The following is a 22482-nucleotide window of genomic DNA, read 5'->3' as shown; positions in this document are numbered from 1 at the left end:
AAAAGGTTTTAAATGTTATTTTTTAAATTCCATTTACTAATGGGCTGCCAGTTGTACTCCATTTCACAATGTATTCTCCAATGGTCCCCTGCTTATTAGCTGCACTAATCAATATTTTCATAATAACAATGAGTTAAATGACTGTGCGTAATGTAAAGGGTTTATCACCTGACACTGTGGTTCCTCTCAGCTCAGCAAGTACTGATTTGGCCAAAATGTAGTGATTAGTAAGCAGTATACAAACAAAAGTAAAATCTGTCGCATGTCAAAAATACCCTGATGTACTAATTTTGAAAAAATCTCCAGTCGCACCAAACCAGCCTCCCCCCCCCCTTGCCACAATGAAAAGTGCTGGAAAGATCACAACAAACACTCAAAAGATTTTGAAAACAGAGTTCTTTTGCAAATATGTGGCAGGTGGTTCCAAATACACCCTTAAAGAAAACTTAAAGTTAAACCCTTAAAACACAAAACTTAACTCAAAGAAACTTGGATTTCGCTCGGGATAAATAAAGTATCTATCCATCTATCATGTTAAAGGTCCAGTGTGTAACATTTAGGAGGATGTGTTGTCAGAAATAGAATATAATATTCATAGCTATGTTTTCATTAGTGTATAATCACCTGAATATAAGAATCTTTGTGTTTGTCACCTTAGAATGAGCTGAGAATCGTGGAGCCACTGTACATTCTCCTACACTCTTCACAGCCCATTCTCATTAATAGGTCTTCACAACTAAATGCCACTAAATCCTACGCACTGGTCCTTTAATGTTGGTTTTAAAGCCCAGAGAAAAAAATCTAATGATTTAGCTTTAATTTCATAGTAGTATAGTATGAGAAATATACCTTAAAAATTCCAACATCCATCCCACGGAACAGCAGCTGGCACACTGATTGGCCAGACCCTATACACAACTCCTGCCAACAGCTGGCCCATCAGCGCTATCAGAGCAAATTAAAACAGTTAAAAACTGCTTTTTTAAATGTATCAAACTATTAATTCATTCTAGTTAAACACTGTAAACGTCTATAAACACACACCAGGCTTCAGCTTAGTGTTCCTGATGCGATTTTAATGTTCTGTGTCATTTCAAATGTTATCATCAAAGAAGAAGACTGAGTGATATTCAGAGTATACAGTGAGATCAGAAACACTGTTAAAATGAATTATAAATCAACAGATCTGTGTCTGTATCTAAAAACAATCGACAGAAGGAAAACGCTTAACAACCTATCTGCTGCAGTGATAACAGTCCTCATCGAGTCGTACCTACTGCAAGAAACCATTTTGCTGATTAGTTTCCACAAGTGTTTGTCCTTTTCGGTTTGTCTCAGAGGGGACGAATGGTGAGAGTGAGGTCCCCCCCTCGCTGTGGGATGATGTAGCGCTCCTCCCTATACAGGCGCAGCAGCAGCTCCTGGGTGTCTTGGGGCCAGCGGTAGATCCTGGTGCTCCGGAGCCAGTTGGGAATATGTGCCTGTAGCACGGACACAGAGGCAGCACAGTGGGTCAGTTAGTTAGTTTGTGACTCACTATGGATATGAGAGCTTCAGCAGCACAGCACTCTGATAAGGAGAGAGGTACTCCACTTAGCTCTGTCCTTTACATTATCCCTAAAATCAGTGCTACCTATCGGCCTATAGCATAGGACTCTAAGAACAGAGCATACAGTCTATTCTATACCATATGAGCTGTGGGGATGTTATGCATGAGCAGGGAAACAGCATAATACAACATCTGGACGTGCATATTAGTATCTATGGCGACAGCTGTTAGCTGCTTATGGTGGAGAGTGGGGACTGCCCTTAATACACAGTATGTGAACAGTTTTACAAAACCTCTCAGTAAGTATACAGCAGTGGTTCCTAACCTGGGGGTCACAAAATACATAGCTCTTGCTCCACTAAACTTCTGACTGTTGGTGCAGCAATGAATTGTGGTCCATAGGTGGTTCAGATCTGGTAGCCACATATACCCTGTGAAATAGCCATAACTCAGCCAACTGTATGACCATATACTGGTCCTGTTCTGGTTCTATGTCGGCCCAGACAAGTTTCAGCACTGTTTGTTTTTGCCAATTGCCAAAGTGTTCAGGCTTAGTGTTTACTGGCTGAATGTCCTACATTACTACACATGCAGTCCTGACAGAGAAGGTGATGTACAAACGTACTGAAAAGAAAATATTTAGTAACATCATTTTAGCCAAGATACAGCAATGATTATTAGCAGCCAACAACTACAAAACCCATAAGTCTTAGCCATAGCTACAACATATGGCATACGGCCCATACTCCTTTATCTGCTGTGAAAAAGACCTTTTGTAGCCTCTGTCCCCTTGGCCAGTGCACTGGTTGGTGGGGGGTGATGGATTGCTCATCTTAAAAGTTCAGTTCACCCAAATCACAAAACCTTGATATTTTTTTCAGTTTCCTCACATGGTCGTCATTGTGACAGCCTCTGACTGTCAGCGCTCTTCCTGTTTTTCCTTTGCAGGCTGTGTGCAGGTAGAGATGGGTGGAGCCAACTAACCTGATGTCTTGCACATGGGCAGACTGGGCCTAGATTTTTCCCTTGTTTTGTCTGCACAACACCACACATACATTCAACACCACAACCACCACTGACTTACTGACTGCCCATTCATTTATTATGTTGCTTTGTCTTAGTTTCAAATAAAGTATTGTTCCAATAACTTTAAATGGCTAGCTCACTGAGCCGGAGATGTGGTTGAAAGCTACTGTAGCAGTGTGAATCTGTCGGTGTCTCACGATTTGACTTAATTTCGATTCTACGGGTAACAATTCAATTTAAAATCGATTCTCAAGCTCCTTCTTCCCTGGGAGAATGAAGTCAGGACGGCCTGAATTTGTTGCTGCTGCATTTTAGATAGGCAACCAACTCCAAGAGCTGACGTTAGCAGCGTTAGCAGTAGCCACACTGCTTGCTGGAGCTGTGTTTTAAGGAAGCCAGAAAGGGCGTGAGGCAAGCTGTGAATTGATTCAGAATCATAGAGTGACACTGACATTAATCTGTTTTTCCCCCACCCATACGAGTAAGTACACTTTGGGTGTAAATATACTGTTTCCAAACGTCAAGAATGAACTTCAAAGCTCAATTTTGTTTTTGTTATTTGGGTGAACCGACACTTTAATGTGTTAATTGATTGTACTTACCTTGGTTGCATTAGGAAACAACACAGGCACCAGTCTGAAGTTCAGGCAGCCTTGCTGGATGAACTCATTTTGGATCTGTTCCAGCAGGAAGAGATGATAATCAGTGCTTATGGTACTCCATTAAATTATAAAGTGTTTTATTTATTAGTTATACAGGCTATCAATACACTGCTCCTTTTATCTTTGTGTGTAAATGGAGCTACTGATACACTGTATCAAGATTACCTTTCACATGTACACAACTCACTGAAGCATTACCATCTGAGAAATGCAATTCAATTCAATTCAATTTTATTTGTATAGCGCCAATTCATAACAGAAGTTATCTCAGGACACTTTTCAATGAACACTGGACAGACACAGGGGGTGGAACTAAGGTTCATTTTCTCTTTGGATAACAATAAAATGATCAAGAAGCCTTTTCATTTTTACATTAATGCATTCTTTGACAATGAAAACTGAGAGACTAGATTGCACTACACCTGACTGAGCTGTGACAGCCTTCCAGGCCCACAGCTGGGTTACTACAGCACCTGTGACACACTTAACACTGTGGGGCTGAGTGTGGGGACACTGGGTGGAGCTAGTAAATGAATAGCCCTGTTTTCGAGTCCCAGGAGGCATTTCCTCATTCTCCTGCTCCTACTGGCATGTGGGAGGCGGGAGTTTAATGACATAAGTTTGTCACAAGAGGGCGATATTTCACACAGACATTTCTGCCTAAGTCTTTGACAGCTGTGTTGATCATAGTTCCTACCTGATTGTGAATGTACTTTGTGTGCAGGCCGTGCTCATCGTCTCCGTCTCCCTCCACGTCTTCCTTGTACTTGGGGCTAATCACCACAATGATGAGCACTGATTTCTGCAGAGTGACAACTCATTGTTAGCTTTTGCAGAAGACAGCAGCCTGATTCATTCTCACCTCAGACTCAACAGTCAGACTTACATCATTCAAAAATCTGTCCATCCATTTGGTGATGCCCATTCTCCGGACTGGATTATCAAAGATGTCGATCTATTGAGAGATTGGCGGGGTGTGACTGTTTGTATGAAAACAATCAAAGGTGATGGACAATTGACCTGACTTACTGCTGCTTCGAATCCCTGATCGGTCAGAAATTTGGCGAAAGTAAGCATTTCATCTGCCGTGTCCAATGAATATGTGATGAAAACATTCCCTGTCAATGAAAAGTCAGTGAAACTGTACCTGTTACATTCGTTAAGATCAGAAAAACAGAATTACATGTTCACACAGGGACATTGATGAGACTTACTACACTCCTTAGACAGGGAGATGGTCCTCCTGATCTCCCTCGTGGCTGGTCCTGGACCAGCCTGGAAGGAGCGATCCACGCTGACCTCATGCATCAAATCTCTATGAGGGGCCACAAGCCGAGGTGCAGATCCTTGGGGGGCATTTGGAGCCTGTTTATGTTGCAGCCTGTTATTAGGGGGGTTCCTGTGGAGGGAATTAATCAGAAACAGTCTGAGAATTATGTATGACATCTGTGAGGTATCAGATCAGAATGACAAACAGGACAGGAATCATACCATGACTGTTGGCGGTATTGAGGCTCCTGGTGAGGATCCGCTGGGTAATCATATTTATAATGACGATAATTATTATCGAGATGGGGCAGATTTGCTGGAAGGCAGCATGCACACTGTCCGGGAAAACTCCCCGGCATTGGATTGTGGCCTGCAGAGAGATGTAGGAGCAGACATTAAACTCCTAGTTTGGACCAATTCAGCAGTAACAAGGTCACACAGACTCAACAGGAACACAAGGGGCAGCAGCCAAATGACACCTAACAGGGTTGGGGAGGCAACATTTAAAACTAAATCTATCACAGATGTTACAATTACTGGATCTGTGAAGAATCAAATGAAACAGACCAGTTAAGGCCTGTAGCTGTGTTGTTTGTCCTACTTTTGAAACAGTCATTTGAGTTAGCCCAATGCTGTTATTTGTAGAATGATGATGCCTGCAGCCAATTGTATTAAATAATATTCCATATCTGTAAAATATATCATTATAATACCCAAAAATGATTCATTATAACCTACTACTAATGACACTAGCTATCACAGTGCCATGGGACACTAAAAGTCTCCAAAGAGACTGTCATTAATGTGAAATGGGTGAACAGCTCATTAAGACAGTGTGACCCATCTATTCAACAGCAAAGAGAACTTGGTATGGATTAGAAAATAATATACCACAAGACACAGTGAATGTGAATAAATGCTGGTAGCATGCTAACATGCTCACAATGTTAAAGGACCAGTGTGCAGAATTCAGTGGCATCAACCAGTGAAGTTGCAGATTTCAACCAACTGAATACCACTTTCCTTCTAAGTGTGGAGGAGAAACTTTGGTGTCCACGAAACTTGCAAAACCCCTATCTACAGCCAGTTTGTCTGTTCTGGGCTACTGTAGAAACACGGCAGGTCAAAGTAGCTCATTCTGAGGTAACAAAAACACAACCATTCTTATATTCAGGTGGTTATACACTAATGAAAACATACCTATGAATATTATATTCCATTTCTGACAAAAGATCCTCCTAAATGTTACACACTGGAGCTTATACATCTTAGTTTAGCGTGCATGCCAACATTTATTAATTACCACTAATGTAATACAGCTGAATTATTGTGTGTGGACCATGACTGTCTACAGATTTTTTTGTTTTTTTATTAAATAAAAAGGCCAGCATCTAGACTTATCAAAGCGAGCCTGCATAACTTTTATTGACCAATACTGTGGCCACAGGAGACAGCAACAAGATAATGGTAAATGCTAAAACATAGTGTAACAGTAGCACGAGTAGAGAAGAGTCATAAAGTCCGCTAACCAACTAATAGTAGTAATACAGCAATATTTATCTGAAGTCTGCTAACATTAGCCACCATAAGCTACTGGTCATTACCAGTCCAGGTCAGGCTGGAGCAGCAGGGTACCGAATTCAGCTGATACATTCAAGACTGAGTTTATTGCTTATGAATTCACTCTTTCAGAGAGAGTGATATTCTTCTTGTAAAAGTTACATAGTATCATTTTAAGGGTCAGTTCATCCAAATGATTTGTCATGATTTGACTGAAAGACACATTTTCTCATTTCCTGACCTGGTAACTTTGCTTGTGTTTGTCCACGTTTAGAGATATCTGTCTCTAATTTCTTTCATAGCAACACAATGGAAGTGGATGAAATTTAATTTTGCGGTGGTTACTGCACTGAAAATGAGAAAGTGTCCTATCTATTTTGCGCAATCCAAACATTGAACAGATTTCATTGGAACTACCTCCAAAGTAATAGCTAACATTGTTTATGTTGAGTTTTTTAATATTACACTTCAATGATGTAAACACCACCAATTCTATTCACCTCCATTGCAGTGGGGGTGTAGGATGAAATTTCAGAGAAAGATATCTCAAAACATGGACAAACAAACATATAATACAACATGTCTAAATATTAGAGTTCCATCAAGTATGAAATATTAGCAACCAATCTACATCTATTTTGTGCCCATTTATTATTGTAGCATATTAATTCCTAATGCACAGTATAGGTTATTCTGGCTGTTGAATAGCTGCTCACACTGCATTAATGAGCTTCTTGCCCTTACATTAGTTCATTTGTGTGGGTCTCAGTGGAGTGTGGTAGTGTCCCATGGCGTAATAATTATAGTCATTATGTCAAACCACTGAAAGATCTCATGTATCTAGTGTGATTCACAGCAACAATAAAATCAAATGATTTCTTTCACTAACAGATAAAGTTTTCATGTTTCTAATGATAATGCTGCACTGACCGGGCATACGTGGTGCAGGGTATCGAGATGGGACACACTGGTTGTAGTTAAGAGACACGAGTGTGTGAGGGAGCTCCAAGCTTTCCGTCTCCTCCACAGAGCGATCCTGGGGATAGTTTGAAGGGTGTGCAAAACCTCTACTATTGTTGACTCTGAGATCCTGTTCATACAGCAGCTCCTGCTCTCTGAGACCTGCAGGGTAGGGGGGGTTCATCTGTCCTAAGTGTGAAGGGGGGATGAAACGAGGATGGGCGACAGGATAACAGGCTGCTCTGGGTTTGTGCTGGCCCTCAGGGACTCCCCACTGGCCGGCATCGCGCACTGCCCCCTTGGATTGCTCACAGTCGTATTCCTGCAGCCTTTTGCTGATCTCTGTGTCCCCAATACACTGTTTGCATGGGGGAGGCAAGACCATGTCCAGACTGGAGGATGTCATGCTCTCATCCATTTCAACTGGAACGCTCTGATGAGGACAAGGTCCTGATGACAAGAGAAAACAGAAAAAAATCAGGTGTGCATTTCACTCGGCGAGACGTTTAGATAAGCTTGATAGATTCCTGACTGCTGACAGTGTGTCAAGGTTTTGTTTCCTACCTTTAAAAGAGTCCATTTTGTCACTGAGGAAAAGTGTCTGTCAACTCTGGTGAAGTGAAAATGAAAACAATGTTAAAGGAATTTAATAGAGAGCGGCAACTTAAAGAGAGACACATATCTTTCATAAGCAAGAACTGTAGTTTCAACGGAAGGATTCAAAGTGTTGTTTCAACAACAAAGCCACTACCAACACCACTAATGAAAATACACACCTTGCAAAATAAACAGCAGATACAAAATTAGAATTAACATTACAAAGTATAAACTATTCTCAAGAGTATTTCTCACTGAATAGGTGTGAAACATGACCTTTAGAGCTGAGCTTGAGTAACATTTCAACACGAACGCTTCAAACTAGTACAAAGGTTAAAATCACCGATCCAAAGGTATGTCAGGTATGCCGTCTAAAATGAAAAAGAAAAACTACCTTCAAAGTTCCCGGTATGTTTTTCCCTTATAAATTCAAACACATAGGATAAAGCAGAACTTCACCGAACTCCCACACCTACCTTTTCTTAGACCTTTTTCGTCAGCCACAGCACAAACCTGTTCTGAGGCAAACAGGAAATATTCCCACCATGCAAAGCAGGGAAGTCTCGTGACCCATTTATGCAAATAATGTGGGGCATTAAGACTGCAACTGCCAGGGTGTTTCTTCAGCGAGGTAGGCCTTGTGTGGCCAGACAGGTTGAATTGTTCCTTTGATTTGAAAGTGGGCAGGTTATTTTCATCCAACCCTTGGTAAGGAGGACAAGTGACTTGACATCTACATGAATATAATTTGCAGCATTGGTCATATGTATTCAAATTTTATTTGGGACAAATCACCTTTTCATCATTACTACTGAATGTCATGTAGCAGTTTTGGATGAGCAGAAACATTTTCAAGGCAAGAAAGCAGATCCATTTGCTTTCCTTTTAGAACTGCACATGACCTGGATGACTCAGAGCTTACAGTTTAGAGCCTTACTGATATGTCAGATATTGGCCTATCGCAAATATGTATCGTATCGTAACTATTTTATGTGATATATGGCAATATGAAAACTGTTTTGTTGTGTATATAATGCAGAATAAAATGCTTGTGTAAATATATTGGTGTCACTGTAGAATTTATTCAACAGACTAACAACACTGTGGCAAGCAGCACAGGTCCAAGAGTCAAGGGGGAAGAAGCTTTGTCAGCAATGTCAACTAAAATTGGTTGACAATGTATATGTTAAATTCTTTTACATGTAATGGTGGTATTAACTTTTATAAAAATAATATTTTGTCATATTTGCTGAAACTTTCACTACATGAGACAGATAATCTGTGAAACTAACCAATCAAAGCCAAGAAAAAATTAAACTCAACAATCAACTATCCTCAAGCTACCAACTGAAAACTTCAGTATAAAAGTTACCTACTGCAGCTATATTTAACAAAAATATTCTTAAATAAAGTTATTTGTTTAAGAAAACAGCCTTCTGAGTACCTTTGCAGAGTCACATTGGTCAACAATCCACATAGAACATTTTCATTCCAACTTAAAATTCACTATAAAAAAAGAATTAACCACCGCACACTGGAGTGACTTTACTGTGATTTAGAAGAGTGAACAACACGTTTCACTTGCAGCTTCCATAGCTTTGTTCTTAAATAAATCACAGTTAAGTCACTCCAGTGTGTGGTGGTTAATTCCTGACTGTTGTTGGCAGTGAATGGGGAGTTTTGTGTTTAAATTCACTATATCGGCTGTCATATTGATAATCTGTAAATCTATAATGGCATTTTGAAGTTTCTCCTGATCATTATCTATTTTGACCCGATGGTGGTGCTAGAAGGAGAGCGAGGGATCACTAAAGTTACTGCAGTTCATCTTCTGAGGACCATGATTGACAATGGATCCAATAGTTGTTGAGATATATCACTCAAAACCATGTGTCAACCTCATGGTAGTGCTAGAGATCCTGGGAACTAGATATGTCTGTACCAAGCTTTGTACTAACCCATCTTCTACATGTTGAAATATCTTACTGGATAAGTGAAAATTTTATTTGACACTGCATGATTTGCTGGACAAGAGTTGGACTCAAGTCATTAGGATTCATCCTCTGAGAACAATGAATGTCTGTACAAAATCTCATGGACATACATCAGAAAGTTGTGGAGATATTTCTGTCTGTACCAAACTCCAACTTGGCCATTCCTAGACCAATGCAGCTAGGTGGCTAAAAAAACAAAAACACACATTTTATGATAAAATAATCTTAACTTAAGGTCCACTAACTAGCTTTTTCCATAGCTCTTGTGGTTGTCATGGGTATGCCTTAGTTTTTACCTAAGTATGTATTCGCTGATGAAGAAAAAGTGTGGTTGACAGCCCAGAAAAAAGCTTAAGATCAACCTTAAGATTGTTTTCATAGAATTTCCAAGGTCAAGAATGAATGCTTATGCATGAAGGATAATTATTTTGAATGTCTGATCTTTGTCCACTCTTCCATATCCTTTCTACTCAGTCTGTTTGAGATTGGTTAGCACCACAGTCATGGGGTTGCTGGATACCGAGACCTTATGATTCACAACTGAGAACACTTTCATGGTGGTATGGGTGAGGACAGAGCCTAGCTCACGGGCCTTCACCTTACAAGTCACTACCTGGACCAGCTCCCGCCGGAAGCGCCGGCTGACCATGCAGTAGAGCAGAAAGTTGGTGGTGGAGTTGAGGTTCTGCAGCATGTTAGCCAAGTCTCCAGCCACATTGATGGGAATGCTGTAGTTGTTCCTGTTGAAGTTCTGATTGTTGTACTTGGTCCTCAGGATGCAGTATGTGACAAAGCGGGGCAGGCTGAGCACAACAAAGGCCACAGAGACAGTACCCAGCAGCAGGATGGTCCTCTTCAACATGCCCCTGGTACTCCTTCCATGCATGGTGCGACGCTCCTCCTTAGTGAAGAGATTGCTGGCGCGGGACAGATGGTACCCAATGAGGTAGTTGAAGATGATGACCAACACAATGGGTATTCCCCCTGAGAGGAAGGTGGTTATCCACACTATAACAGTAGTGTAGGCCTCATTGCGGTAAAGACACCTGGGCAGTGTCACATTCTCCCCATCAACAGTAATGTTGACAGGTGTGACAATGTTGATCCAGCCCAGTGGCACAGAGACAAGATGAGACACCAGGACGATAGCCGCACAGGTCCCTTTAGTGACCCAGGGCTGGGAGAAGTGCTGCTTGGCCACTGTGCTTCTGAGGACGAGGTAGCGCTCAATGGTGAACACCACCACGATCCAGGAGGAGCTGTAGAGTGATCCGTACTGCAGGAATCCCAAGATGCCACACCAGGGGTGGGAGTGCCAGAAGGGTTGCAGAAGCCAGAAGGTGAGGGTCAAGTCAATAAGGATCACCCACACCAGGTAAAAGGTGTCCACAATAGCCAGGCAACTCAGGTAAATGATGGCTGTGTTGGACATGCCACATTTTCGGAAGCATATCATGTAGAATGTGAAGAGGTTGGCTGGAAGACAGGAACACAAAAATCAGTAATAATCTATTCCACTGTGTAAATAAACAGACATTTTGGGGTTTGCCAGAATGTTGAGTCTAGCTTAGCTCAAATGGAAGCAGGCGCAAACTGCTAGCCAAAATCTCAAAAATGGAAAAAAGTCTTTGAAAAGCTTTTAGGCTGTTTTATTGACGTTGTATTTTAGCTAGCTAGTTCACCTAAAATTCCCCTAAATTTTGACGCAACAGTCTCCAAACAGTCACTCTAAGGACAGGACTTTTGAGATGAACAGCTGTTGGTCAAGAAATAGGCTTGTTTCACATACAATGTGTAGGCTAAAAGAAAGTGCTGCAAGTTTCCATAAGTGTATTTCTTAACGATTTTACCCAGCTTCCAGTCTTTGAGCAATCTCTGATAGTGATGTGTTTGTGAATGATCCTGCTCCCTTTAAGGTCCAGTGTGTCTATTGGCAGAAATGGAATCTAATATTCATAGGTATGTTTTCATTAGTGTATAATCAGCTGAACTTCGGAATTGTTGTGTTTTTGTTAGAATTAAGTTTTTATCTATAGATGACGTGGATCGCCTTCGATGGAGGCCGCCATGTTAAACCACCATGTTTCTACAGTAGCCAAGAACGGACAAACCTAGTTGGCTCCTGCCTGAGAGCCAATTTTCTTTTCTTATTTTTTATTGCTGAACTGAGCCAAATGATCTGTCTCACTAAAAAGGCATTCCTGAATACTGGCTGGGTGTACAGAGTGAGCTAAAAGTGAATAATAAGGAACAGCCTAATAAAGTCATTAGTAGCCTATAACCTTATGCCCAATCACACATTGGTACCAACCAAACAAACGACAAGATTCGAACCTGGAATACCCATGATGCACAGGAGTGGGTAGTAGATCTTTTGAACAGTGACGAAGATGGTGGCGCTGGCTTCGTCCATGGTTCATTCACCACCGGGCTACAGCTCACATGCTAATACCTGCAATAAAACCATTAAAGAGGTGGAGGAGAAGAGGTGTACAAAAGACAAATACTGGTGAGGGGCTACTTAGATTGCAGATAAGAGCTTTTGACGCCATGTTCTGGAAAACTACTTGGAGATACTGAAGTGAAATCGGCATGATTTAAAATGTGGAATTACTAAAACTGAAGCTTTAAGGATCTGTGAATAAAAGACAGTGAAAAAATGTGAATATGTATCCATAATTTTCATTTAATTTACTTTTGGTTTAAATGTGCTCACAGAGCTTATCTCTTGATCCTGTTAGGTAGACTCAATAATTTTTTTGTTCAGCCAAGTTTCAACTTGTACACAGAGATCAGACAGCTCCTTATATGTTGCAGTGACAAAACAAATTAGCTCCACAATAAAAGCCGAATGAAAGCTGATCTGTCTGCTTTGGGTGGGTCTCACCTGAAAGGCACTGAGGAAAAGGAAGCAGGAGCTTTCTGTAAAAAGTTTTTTTTTCTATCTAACTGCCTGGAATAGATGCTCAGTGTCACATAATAACAGCACATAAAGGTCCAGTTATCTTGAGCACGAACAAGGATTGTTTTTAAATGTGCTTTATACATACATTTGATTTGATTTTAACTCTCTGTCTAATGGTTGTTTTATTGAGACTTACTGTAACTAAAAATAAAAAACTTTTCTCAAATTAAAAAAAGATTTAACTATATATAAATAAGCTGGACTGACAGGTTAATTATCTTCATCTGTGTGAAAATAGCCTTGTCAATATTAAAATAATATTGACAAGTAATAAAATAAAATCAGACGTACCTGGTGTCTGTAGATGCTGTGTTCTATAAAGCTATTAATGAGTCATACAGAAGTCCACAGAGGTGCACACCAGCTGGTTATGTCTCCACTAGGACAGGACCATCAATGGTACGAGCAGGGATGAGTGAGACAGCTCCAGCTGCTGTTCCTTTAAAGCTTCAGGAGGAGGGAGTCATCACCTGACGTACAGCTGATGTGACGGCTCAGTTCTTCCAAAATAAACAAATCTTTGACGCCAATAACTGAAACTAAATCATGAATTACCACAAAAAGTAATTCATGAGTTTGAATAGTGCTGAAAGCCAGCCATCATCATGCAATAGTAGGGTGAACACAGGTGATACAGGTTCGTCAGGGTGCTGCTGCTGCATGTTGAAACGGCCCCGCTATGTTAAATCCATCAAATAGCTGTTGGACATTTCACTGAAAATCACAAATCACTTCATGGTGGCAGTAGAGGAAAAGACAGAGGCTCACCAAAGTTATCAGGTTCCACAGTCTGGGCACCATTGATGTATCTAATTACATGGCAGTGCATCCTATGGTTGTTGAGATATTTCAGTCTGAAGTGGTGGACCGACTGACATTTCCATCCCTAGAGTCAGTGCCTGAGTATTAAAAATAGAATCGACTTAAAAATAAAAGTGGTAAAACTGGATTTATTACACCACACTGTTCATTTTACTGAATTACTGTAAAACCTAACCGCCTATCTTAATAAAAGAAGTAAGTTAATGTAAATGAATCCTCAAAAATATCCTCAATCCCATGAATTAAACCCAACTCGATAATGAACTGTTGCAGTAATGACTGCAATGATTTGTGTAGTATTTTAGGTAATTTTATGATTTTCATTTTTTAATGATCCCCCAAAGTATAAAGACTTGATGTTAGTCACATAAAGCAGGCTATAGTTAACAACTTAATTACAGCAGTAACAATTAGATGATCCACAGAAAATGAACCATTTAATTTAGGCTTACTGTATTCAGATACATTTAAATAAGTTAAATATGTTTGGAAGAATGCTGCAAATAACTGTGATATACTTATTTGTACTGATTAAAGTTCAATTGACTGAATGGAAGTTACCAAACAACTTAGCTCTAAATATTGTTTCAAACTTAAATTGTTTGAGTTAATAAATGGTTTAAGGCAATCGGTTTCAGAGTTAAACAAACTCATTGGGTTTTACAGTGCTGTGAAGGCTGATAATAAGCACAAGTCATTTTTAATTTAATTTAATTAATAAGAGTTGTGACTCTGACACTTTTTTATTCTCTACAATCATCAATTACTGATTGCTGTAAAAAGAAAAATATATATATATATATTTTAATCTTTTCACAAGACAGCCAGAGTTGGTCTTTACGCCGCCTAGCTGGGATCCAGGGTTGTGACGGTTTCATTTTTATTAACGTGTCAGCCTGGTGGAATTCATCAGAGCATGAAAGAAAATGGTAGTCACGTCTTTTACATACAGAATTAACTGGCCAGAATAAATTGGTGTAATTGAGATTAGTAAACTTTGTCCTGGTGTGTGTGTTACCGTTTTTGCCTTTGGTTATTCATCCTGGGGATTTAACACTGGAAGTTATAAGACTTTGTTTTAGCACCACAAACTCAATACAAATCTCAAAGGTCTGACTACCAACAATTTACTGGCTCAGCAACAGTAGGACCAGGAAATAAGCACGAGCTGAGGACAGAATTTATGGCAGTGTGTTGGAGGAGCAGCTGGAAGACGATGGGGGGAAAAAGAGAGAGAGAGAGGGGGACATGGCAAAAACAGGGAGTGGTTGTTCTGCTGCAGAAGGGCAGGGGAAACTTTGACCTGGGTAAACCTTGTTTAGGGAGCTATTAGCAAACACTTTACACCTCCCAGAAGTATTGATCCACAAACCAAACAGTCAGGGACAAACAGAGGCAGCACACAATGAGGACAAATACCAGTTTGGTAAATTTTCCATACTCATCACACAAGAATAATTTGGTTTTGGGTGTCAACTGTCACACAGAAATACTCTCTTTGCATCATGTAACTCCCGGTGTTGGTTATATTTGTGTCCATTGCATTTAATTTCATTAGCAGCAGCGTTACCGGTTGGTTTATGCTTTTCAGTAACAGTCTGTGAACGATCATGTTAGAAGTGACCACAGTGTATATGGAACTAGGCATTCCAAAGTGGGACCAAATGGGGGAAAACAACAGTGACCTGGTCCAGGCTTTATTATGACCATAGTGTTCAGCACTGTGTCTGATGGCACCTGTTCTCCGTTTGTCTGCAGGAGCACCACCTAACCTGTAGCAGGCACTTAACACCTCCACACTATTTAACCTGTCGCACTGCAGGACACACTGACGAGCAGCCAGGTTGGCTGCTACGTACAGAGCGATGTGTGAGAGGCACAGGTGTAATTCATAACATTAACAATGGCTGAATTCCATTTAGCTGCTCCAGTTTCAGGGTCCCGGTAGTGTTGGTACAGGCTCACTGTCATGGCTTACTGGAACCCCTGTGGATGTGATTTGTATATTTTATGCACCAATGCACCAGGGCACATTCCTCGTAGGCGTAAAAACCTACTTGGCAATAAACCTAATTCTGATTCTGAATCTGCTTCTGAACAGAGTCATCATTATTAGTAACACCTGCTCCTTTCATGGGGTGTATTCAAAACTACCATACCACTAGACTACCATCTACCATACTAGCAGTGCGTACTGATTCAGCCACAATGTAACATGTAGTACACGAACAAAAGCTAAATATGCAGTATGCCAAACATATTGGATGTTGTACTGATTTGAATAAATCTCCAGTATGCCTCACCAGTTTAACCGTGTCCCACAATGCAAGGTGCACAGCTGGAGAACAATTCAAATTATGACTAGGTTACATGTCAGATAGGTGTGACACATCTCTCATATTATATTATTATTATTGTATAATATTTCATATTTGGAAAGATTATTAAAATCCAAAATATATAACTTTTTAAAGCATAATGGGAGGCTATACAGCAGCGATGGTTAGCCTTTAGCCTAACAAAGCAAAATAAATCCATTACATACTGCATAATACTATTAAAAGCAGTATGCAGTGTGTACTATATATCTATATATATATATATAGCCATAACATTATAACCACTGACAGGTGAAGTGAGTAACACTGATTATCTGGTTATCATGGCTCCTGTCAGTGGGTGGGATATATCAGGCAGCAAGTGAACATTTTGTCCTCAGTGTTGATGTGTTAGAAGCAGTAAAAATGGGCAGCGTGAGGATTTGAGCAACTTTGACAAGAACCACATTGTGATGGCTAGACGACTGGGTCAGAGCATCTCCAAACCTGCAGCTCTTGTGGGGTGTTCCTGTCTGCAGAGGTCAGTACCTATCAAAAGTGCTGCAAGGAAGGAAAAGAACCGGAGACAGGGTCATGGGGCTTGAGCATGTATAACTTGACAGGGTAAGTTCCAAATAAGTGCCTATAGAGTTGTTTACAGGAAGTGGGATCCAGTGTTTTTGGAGCTTGCCCCATATTAGAGACTCAAAGTCTGGATATGTGAGTCACATGCTAGACTTGACCACACACGCGCGCACGCGCGCTCACACACGTGGAAAGGAAGTGTCTTACAAAGAGTGTAAAATGTTTATTGTTTATCTCGGAATTTCAAAACGCCAAATCACCGAAATAACAAAACAAGTTATGTTAAAAAATGGAAATGAAACGATATAAAGGAGGGAAGTTAGCGACACATAAAATCACTGTACAACTCAAAAATGAGGGGTTCCCATTGGCCACCAAACCATCTGCATTAAGACCAGGTCAGGGCCGGGTTCATTTTCAATTCACAGTTTCTTTATGAATGTTTACTCTGAACTGCAACATCGGCCCCAAACCTCCCCTGAACATTCAGTACAACGGACTCTGAGAGGGTCACCTAAAAGGGTTAAATAAAAACTGTAAAAACTCAAATACTGATAGAATACAACCATGTCAGTAAAACATAAAAGAAGTAAAACTCAGGAGCGGAGGTGGTCCAGGTCCGTCTGTGCCTACGAGGAGAGGCCTCAGAATGACAGCTCAGATAAGACGTACGCACTCTTAAATTAAGATTAAATCCGACCTCTCTGTGTCCCAGCCACTCGCGGTAGAAAGACACAAATGTTTTCACCAGAGTTTTCTCAAAATCCTGCGCGCGGAGGGATCTGATGAAAACCTGCACACGGCTGTAATTTACAAAAAAGTGACATTGGTATACCATTTGAAAAAGAACCTTGACCCATACAGCAGTAGCCTAACATTACACTCTGAGGAAGCTTTAGGGGGTGCAAGAAAAGAAAAACAAAAATGGAGGACTGCGTCATGCTCTGAAGAAGCCTCTGCGATTCTAATAACTGAAGGGTCAAGTATAAAGCAATAATCTGTGGGTGGATTTTTTTTTGTTTTTTTACACAAATGAGAAAAAAATATATCGAGGCTTCAGATTCAATCTCTAGAAAAAAATACAGGAGCTACAGTATAATACAGATTAACTGTGCTTGCTCAGGTGCTCGTCTGAAATGCTTCTCTTCCTTTTTTTATCATTATTATTATTTTGTGCAGGAGAAAATAAAATCTGAAACAGAAGCAAACAAACTAAAACAAGCCATTTCTTATTTACATTGAATACAGGTATTTCATTGCATTATCCATTATCACATCCCCTCCGTCCGTCCTCCATCCCACCCTCTTTAACTTTTCGCCTTTGCAGAGTTCAGACACTAGGGGGCGTGTCGGACACTGAGGGTTGTGTCTTTAGGGTGTTGGTGGTGGAACTGAAAATGCTCGGGGTTGAGCTGAAGAATCTGTACACATCCCTAAAATAAAGTCCTGGCTGGGAAGGCTCCAGAGTTTTGTAACAGCACTGATTGGGGTCAGTCTTGCCCCAGCCCTGGGGCCGACCCCCGGGCGGGAGAGAGGAGTGTTGGGGGGTGGGTGGAGGGGGTTTAGAGGTTGTCCCCAGGCTGGTACTGAGGCTCGGTGGCCGTGAAGTAGTCCTCCAAGAAGGCTTGCAGGTACTCGAAGGTGGGCCGCTCCTCAGCGTCCTTCTTCCAGCACTGCAGCATCAGCTCGTGCAGCGAGCTGGGGCAGTCCTGGGGGCACGGCATCCTGTAGCCTCGCTCCACCTGCTCCAGCACCTCGCGGTTGTTCATGCCTGGAAACCAAACGCATGCAGGAGGTGAGTAAGTGCACCGCGGGCTTTTAAACAGATCAATATGACAGCTCCGTGGAGACTGACCACTTTGATTTAGCCTCAGCGACCTTCAACACAAACACACAACCTCTGCAGGCCTGTAACCCTGTAATCATCAAGAACCAGAGGCAGGTACTAATGAGTTACATTTACTCCATTACATGTACATAAGTTACTTTTTGTAGTTTTAATGTAGGAAAATAAATACTTTTACTTTAACATTTCCATACACTCACACTATTTTTATCAATACTGTATGCAGTGCACATTCTGGTTTTTCCTTCTCAGACTGGTCGGCTGCTGACCCCAGGTCTGCTGTGGGTCTGATGACATAACATCCACGGTATCTTTGGGTTTCACTATCGCAATATTGTTTTGTTGTTTTTTTTAGACATTTATTGATTACTCACATTTATTACAATTAACACACAAACATACAGGACTAAACCTTACCTCAATTTGAAATATTAGTATAGTATTAGTAAATAAAAAAACTGTAAAAATGTAAAAAAAAAAAAAAAAAAAAAAAAAAGGACTATATCTTGTTACACAGCTAGTTGCACAGATCAGACTGTAGTGAGCTCCAGGTGTGAACGCTGGTCTGAGATCAGTAGTGCAGCAGACACTGAGCTGAGTATCAGCTGTGTCTGATTACAATGGCTTTGCACCCACACGTTTAACACTACATATGTGCAGCACATCAGGCGTTAAAACTACGACCTCTCCTGCTTTCTGTGCTAATGTAAATATCCAGACCGATACCATGTGCGACTGTATTTAGCTTCATTAGACATCCAAGTAGCCTATAATAAAGGGAACAATAATGTGAAGAAATGATGACATGTTGAAGATCAACATTTCATTTGCCATCACAATGACCCCAACATCAACTACCACCATAGTGCCATATAGAGTTTGAGAGTCAAATCCGTTTTTCCATGCTGTAACTTTGTGAAATTTGTGTGTTTTACTTGCAAAAACGGGGGAGGACTGGCAAGTTTGAACTGTGTGAACTGTTCAACATGTCAACACACCTGTTGATCCACAGGAAAAACTTGAAAATGACAACTTTGATGTGCACATAAGAACGTTTCTGTGGTTATTTTACACATTTTTCTGACTTGACAGTGTGGAACATCACTCCAGAGACAGACTCCCAGGATAGACCTTCAGTATATACTACTACCTGTCTTAGATGACAGAGCTGCAAGGATTTCATCAACTTTATACTGCACAATCAGCATAAAACTGTTTTTCTGTGCGATCAGCTGGTTGAAAATGCAGAATAAAAGTGGAGAAAGAACAAAAATGACGGGTTTGTATGATGTCTGAGAAACTGATGTGGGTGTGTTTTGAAATCACTGGCTGGCGGCGGACTCGTTACTGCCACACCCTCTACAGACCTCTCCTCCCACTATGATGCACCGTGAGTCACCAAGATACCAAACTGGAGCAGGCAAGGTTACAGAGCAGTTATACAGCAGATATGTATATAAACATTGTGTTAGATTATGTAAGCGAACGGCATAGCCATTATAATTATTGTTAGATTGGAAGTCTGTGTTGTATGTTTAACTGTTCTTTATTCAGGTGAAGTAGATCTCACCAGTTGGACGCCTGCTATTGAATCCAGTGGTGGCCTCACTGATTAAAGGGAGTGTGTGACAGGGACTGGGATCTACTGCACCCTTTCTTAAAATCACTGCAGCTATTAAACATGTAAGACTGCATTAGTCCGGTGTACTAAACGCTTTCTGCTATTGGCTCACAGTGCAAGAACAATGTCACACTCTTTATATCACATTTTTGCCATGACAGTTACATGATCCATGGGTATTTGCCTGATTGATCGATCAAAGAGCAGTATGAGAATGTATGAACTAATGTAATATAGGATGTTTTTGTAGTATTTACAGTAGCTGGGTGTTTTCTGATCACAGTTACGAGTTGAAGACTGGGAATAAATGTTTAACTAACCTAACCAGGAGATAATGATGTGACATTACATTGACCATCTGTCAGGTCCACATAAAATGAAAGAACACAAGTGTAGTATTCAGCATATACTTTTGTACATTCACTCATGATGACTGCTTCTACTTGAGTAAAGTAGTACTTTCATTGAGTACACAATTTGGCGGCTACCACCCACCATCAGGGACCGGAAGACGGCCTCAGGAATCTGCTAACACATCTGTTAGCATGATGCTGCTCCCTCAGCTCACTGCGTGCTACCCCTCCCTCACCTTCTCCCTGAAGCACAACCAGAGCCCACCACCCCCATCTGGACAAACATGTGTCTCCCTCCCCGCGTGGAGCCACACTCTGAGTACACGCTGTGCCCCGGGGCCGGCCTCCCCCTCGCTGTCTCTTTTAGTTTCTGCATGAGATTCAAGTCGCCCCACAGGGGAGCAGGGGTAATTAAGGGCTATCTCACATTCTGCCAGGGCATGGAAGGTTACCCAAGCATTAAAGAACCTTTTACTCCCATAAACAGCAGGAGGGGTGGCCTGTTGTCATAGAGAAAGCTGTGTGTGCCTTGGTAACAACTCGTTGTTTCATTCTGGAGAGGTTTCATTCTTATCAGGCCACTTTATCGACGCGCCCCAAACAGCTCAAGGTGGTGGCCTCTGCTGGCTGTTTAACCTTTCCCCCTCCTCACCTGGGTAAGGCACCCGACCCTTGGTGACCAGCTCCGTCAGCAGGATACCAAAGGACCACACGTCCGACTTGATGGTGAACTTCCCGTACAGCGCGGCCTCCGGAGCGGTCCACTTGATGGGGAACTTTGCACCTGTGGGAGAGCAGAGATGACATAAGCATTAATGAAGTACTCGTTACCTTCTGACACACGTCATCTTCTCTTTCTGGTGACAAAATGCTGTTTGGTAAAGAGCTGTGGAGTTCTGCTCCAGCTGGCATTGCCTTGCCCAGCTACCTTCCAAATGCTACATTTTACAAACCATGATCAGTTTATTTTGCCATGAAGAGAAGTGATCAGCCTCTGCTGGATAATATCTTCTGTCACTCTGTCTAAGAGCCTTTTTAACTTAGAGCAGTGATTCCCCATCAAAGGTACATGTAGCCCAGGGGGTACTTCTGCTGTTGCCACGGGGTACATGTGAAAAAAGCATCTAGCCAGTGTTTGGTCTGTCTATTCTGGGCTACTGTAGAAACATAGTAGACTCCGTAGAAGAGGAACCGCTCGCTCTATAGGTAACAACAGTTCATCCTAAGGTAACAAATCTAATTCTAATATTCAGGTGATTATACACTAATTAAAAATAAAATGTTCCATTTCTGCCAAAAGATCCTCCTAAATCTTACACACTGGACGTTAAAAAAGAAATACAGCCACATATTGAGTCAGCTTTAACAATTAATTTAGGTCTTATTGTGTAGTTAGCAAGTGAGTAGAGATGATAGCTTCTGCCACTCCATGTGGTTGTAGAATGCAATTCACTTGCTGTTACTGGCTGAACTTATTGGATAAAAAAAAGGTATGTTTGTTTACTACCGTTACAATCAGTGATATGTTTTTAAATGATGTACCAAAAATGTCCCTAAAATGGCTGTAAAGGGGCCATAAGCTCAAGCTCTAAAAATAACCCTAGTGATGTCACCGAGTACCTCTAACGGAAAGCCCGTGTTACAAACTGGGCGTGAACTTTCGGGCTCAGTTGGAGGTGTGCAGCTTAAAAGATATGGGCATTTACCAGGCATGAAGTGACGAATGAAAACATGCTACTGAGTTGGATTATGAGAAATGCAGGATCCAGCACTGGTGTTCTTTCACCCTCTTTCAGATTCAAAGTCAGTGGGCTTTATTGGCATGGTTGACTGTTGATAGACAGAAACTAATGTATAAAGTTTGCCTAAAGATTCTATCTTCAATTCTATCTGAGCCACTGGAGGGTCACAGAATGTACACGTGATGGTTCAAACTACTTCATGGGAAAGTTGAGGTTAATCACAATGACAACGGCTGCTGTAATGTTTCTGTCTCAATGCAAAGCTTCAAAAATGTGCACAGCAAAATGATATCATTTCTCAAAGGGAGCGGAAAATTCTCAAAAATGATGACAGCATTTTCTGAGCTCATCAAACAGCTGTCACGAGACATTTAACACTACACTGGGTGTTGACAAATACTTTTGTTATTGGTCACCTCTTATGAGCCGATCTGGAGCTGTTTTTCACCATTTGCCGTACGTGTCTCTGTTACTGTACACATTAAATGAAGCCTTTTGTTTTGGCCATATTATTCAGTTTATAAGACAGACAGTGGAGAAATGACAGGAAATGAGGGGAGATACAACAGACACATTGCTGATCAATGCCTTGACCCCATTAAGAAAATATATG

General features: G+C 41.1%; 3 protein-coding genes across 10 annotated transcripts in view; all 3 read right to left on the bottom strand.

Annotated features, from left to right (window-relative positions):
• Nucleotides 1–1312: 1312 nt before the first annotated feature.
• On the bottom strand, nucleotides 1313–8190 carry traf3ip2a (TRAF3 interacting protein 2a). 2 transcript variants are annotated; one of them, XM_051409937.1, is made up of 10 exons: nucleotides 8100–8190; nucleotides 7591–7636; nucleotides 6997–7476; nucleotides 4729–4876; nucleotides 4452–4636; nucleotides 4267–4355; nucleotides 4124–4192; nucleotides 3935–4039; nucleotides 3178–3252; nucleotides 1313–1481 (listed from the first exon to the last, which is right to left on the bottom strand). In XM_051409937.1, the coding sequence occupies exons 2-10, from the start codon at nucleotides 7604–7606 to the stop codon at nucleotides 1335–1337; spliced, it is 1314 nt and encodes a 437-aa protein (XP_051265897.1). In that variant the 5' UTR covers nucleotides 7607–7636; nucleotides 8100–8190; the 3' UTR covers nucleotides 1313–1334. The 2 variants fall into 2 exon arrangements, with proteins under 2 accessions (XP_051265897.1, XP_051265898.1); XM_051409938.1 differs by having other exon boundaries at nucleotides 8018–8105.
• Nucleotides 8191–8248: 58 nt separating this feature from the next.
• LOC127368778 (probable G-protein coupled receptor 139) lies at nucleotides 8249–13084 on the bottom strand. Of its 2 annotated transcripts, XM_051409944.1 has the most exons (3): nucleotides 12874–13084; nucleotides 11952–12069; nucleotides 8249–11093 (listed from the first exon to the last, which is right to left on the bottom strand). In XM_051409944.1, the coding sequence occupies exons 2-3, from the start codon at nucleotides 12028–12030 to the stop codon at nucleotides 10084–10086; spliced, it is 1089 nt and encodes a 362-aa protein (XP_051265904.1). In that variant the 5' UTR covers nucleotides 12031–12069; nucleotides 12874–13084; the 3' UTR covers nucleotides 8249–10083. The 2 variants fall into 2 exon arrangements, with proteins under 2 accessions (XP_051265904.1, XP_051265905.1); XM_051409945.1 differs by lacking the exon at nucleotides 12874–13084 and having other exon boundaries at nucleotides 11952–12472.
• Nucleotides 13085–16515: 3431 nt separating this feature from the next.
• Nucleotides 16516–22482, bottom strand: part of fynb (FYN proto-oncogene, Src family tyrosine kinase b) — an 81603-nt gene continuing 75636 nt past the window's right edge. For all 6 annotated transcript variants that reach the window (XM_051409916.1, XM_051409917.1, XM_051409921.1 and 3 more), the window contains 2 exons: nucleotides 20780–20911; nucleotides 16516–18078 (listed from right to left, as the gene is read on the bottom strand). In XM_051409916.1, the coding sequence (XP_051265876.1) occupies nucleotides 17870–18078; nucleotides 20780–20911 (341 nt within the window). In that variant the 3' untranslated portion in view covers nucleotides 16516–17869. The remainder of the gene's footprint in view (nucleotides 18079–20779; nucleotides 20912–22482) is intronic.

Source organism: Dicentrarchus labrax, unplaced genomic scaffold (genome assembly GCF_905237075.1).
Source record: "Dicentrarchus labrax unplaced genomic scaffold, dlabrax2021, whole genome shotgun sequence".
Lineage (NCBI taxonomy): Eukaryota > Metazoa > Chordata > Actinopteri > Moronidae > Dicentrarchus > Dicentrarchus labrax.
The sequence above is the reverse complement of the archived record's forward strand: the minus strand, read 5'-3'. Positions and strand labels throughout refer to the sequence as shown.

Coding starts and splice junctions, on each gene's coding strand:
- traf3ip2a (XM_051409937.1), bottom strand. Junction 4,637..4,728: donor CAATACCGCCAACAGTCATG/GTATGATTCCTG, acceptor TTCCCTCCACAG/GAACCCCCCTAATAACAGGC. Junction 4,193..4,266: donor ATCAGGGATTCGAAGCAGCA/GTAAGTCAGGTC, acceptor ATCTCTCAATAG/ATCGACATCTTTGATAATCC.
- LOC127368778 (XM_051409944.1), bottom strand. CDS start 12,030: ATGGACGAAGCCAGCGCCACCATCTTCGTCACTGTTCAAAAGATCTAC. Junction 11,094..11,951: donor GTGCATCATGGGTATTCCAG/GTTCGAATCTTG, acceptor CCTGTCTTCCAG/CCAACCTCTTCACATTCTAC.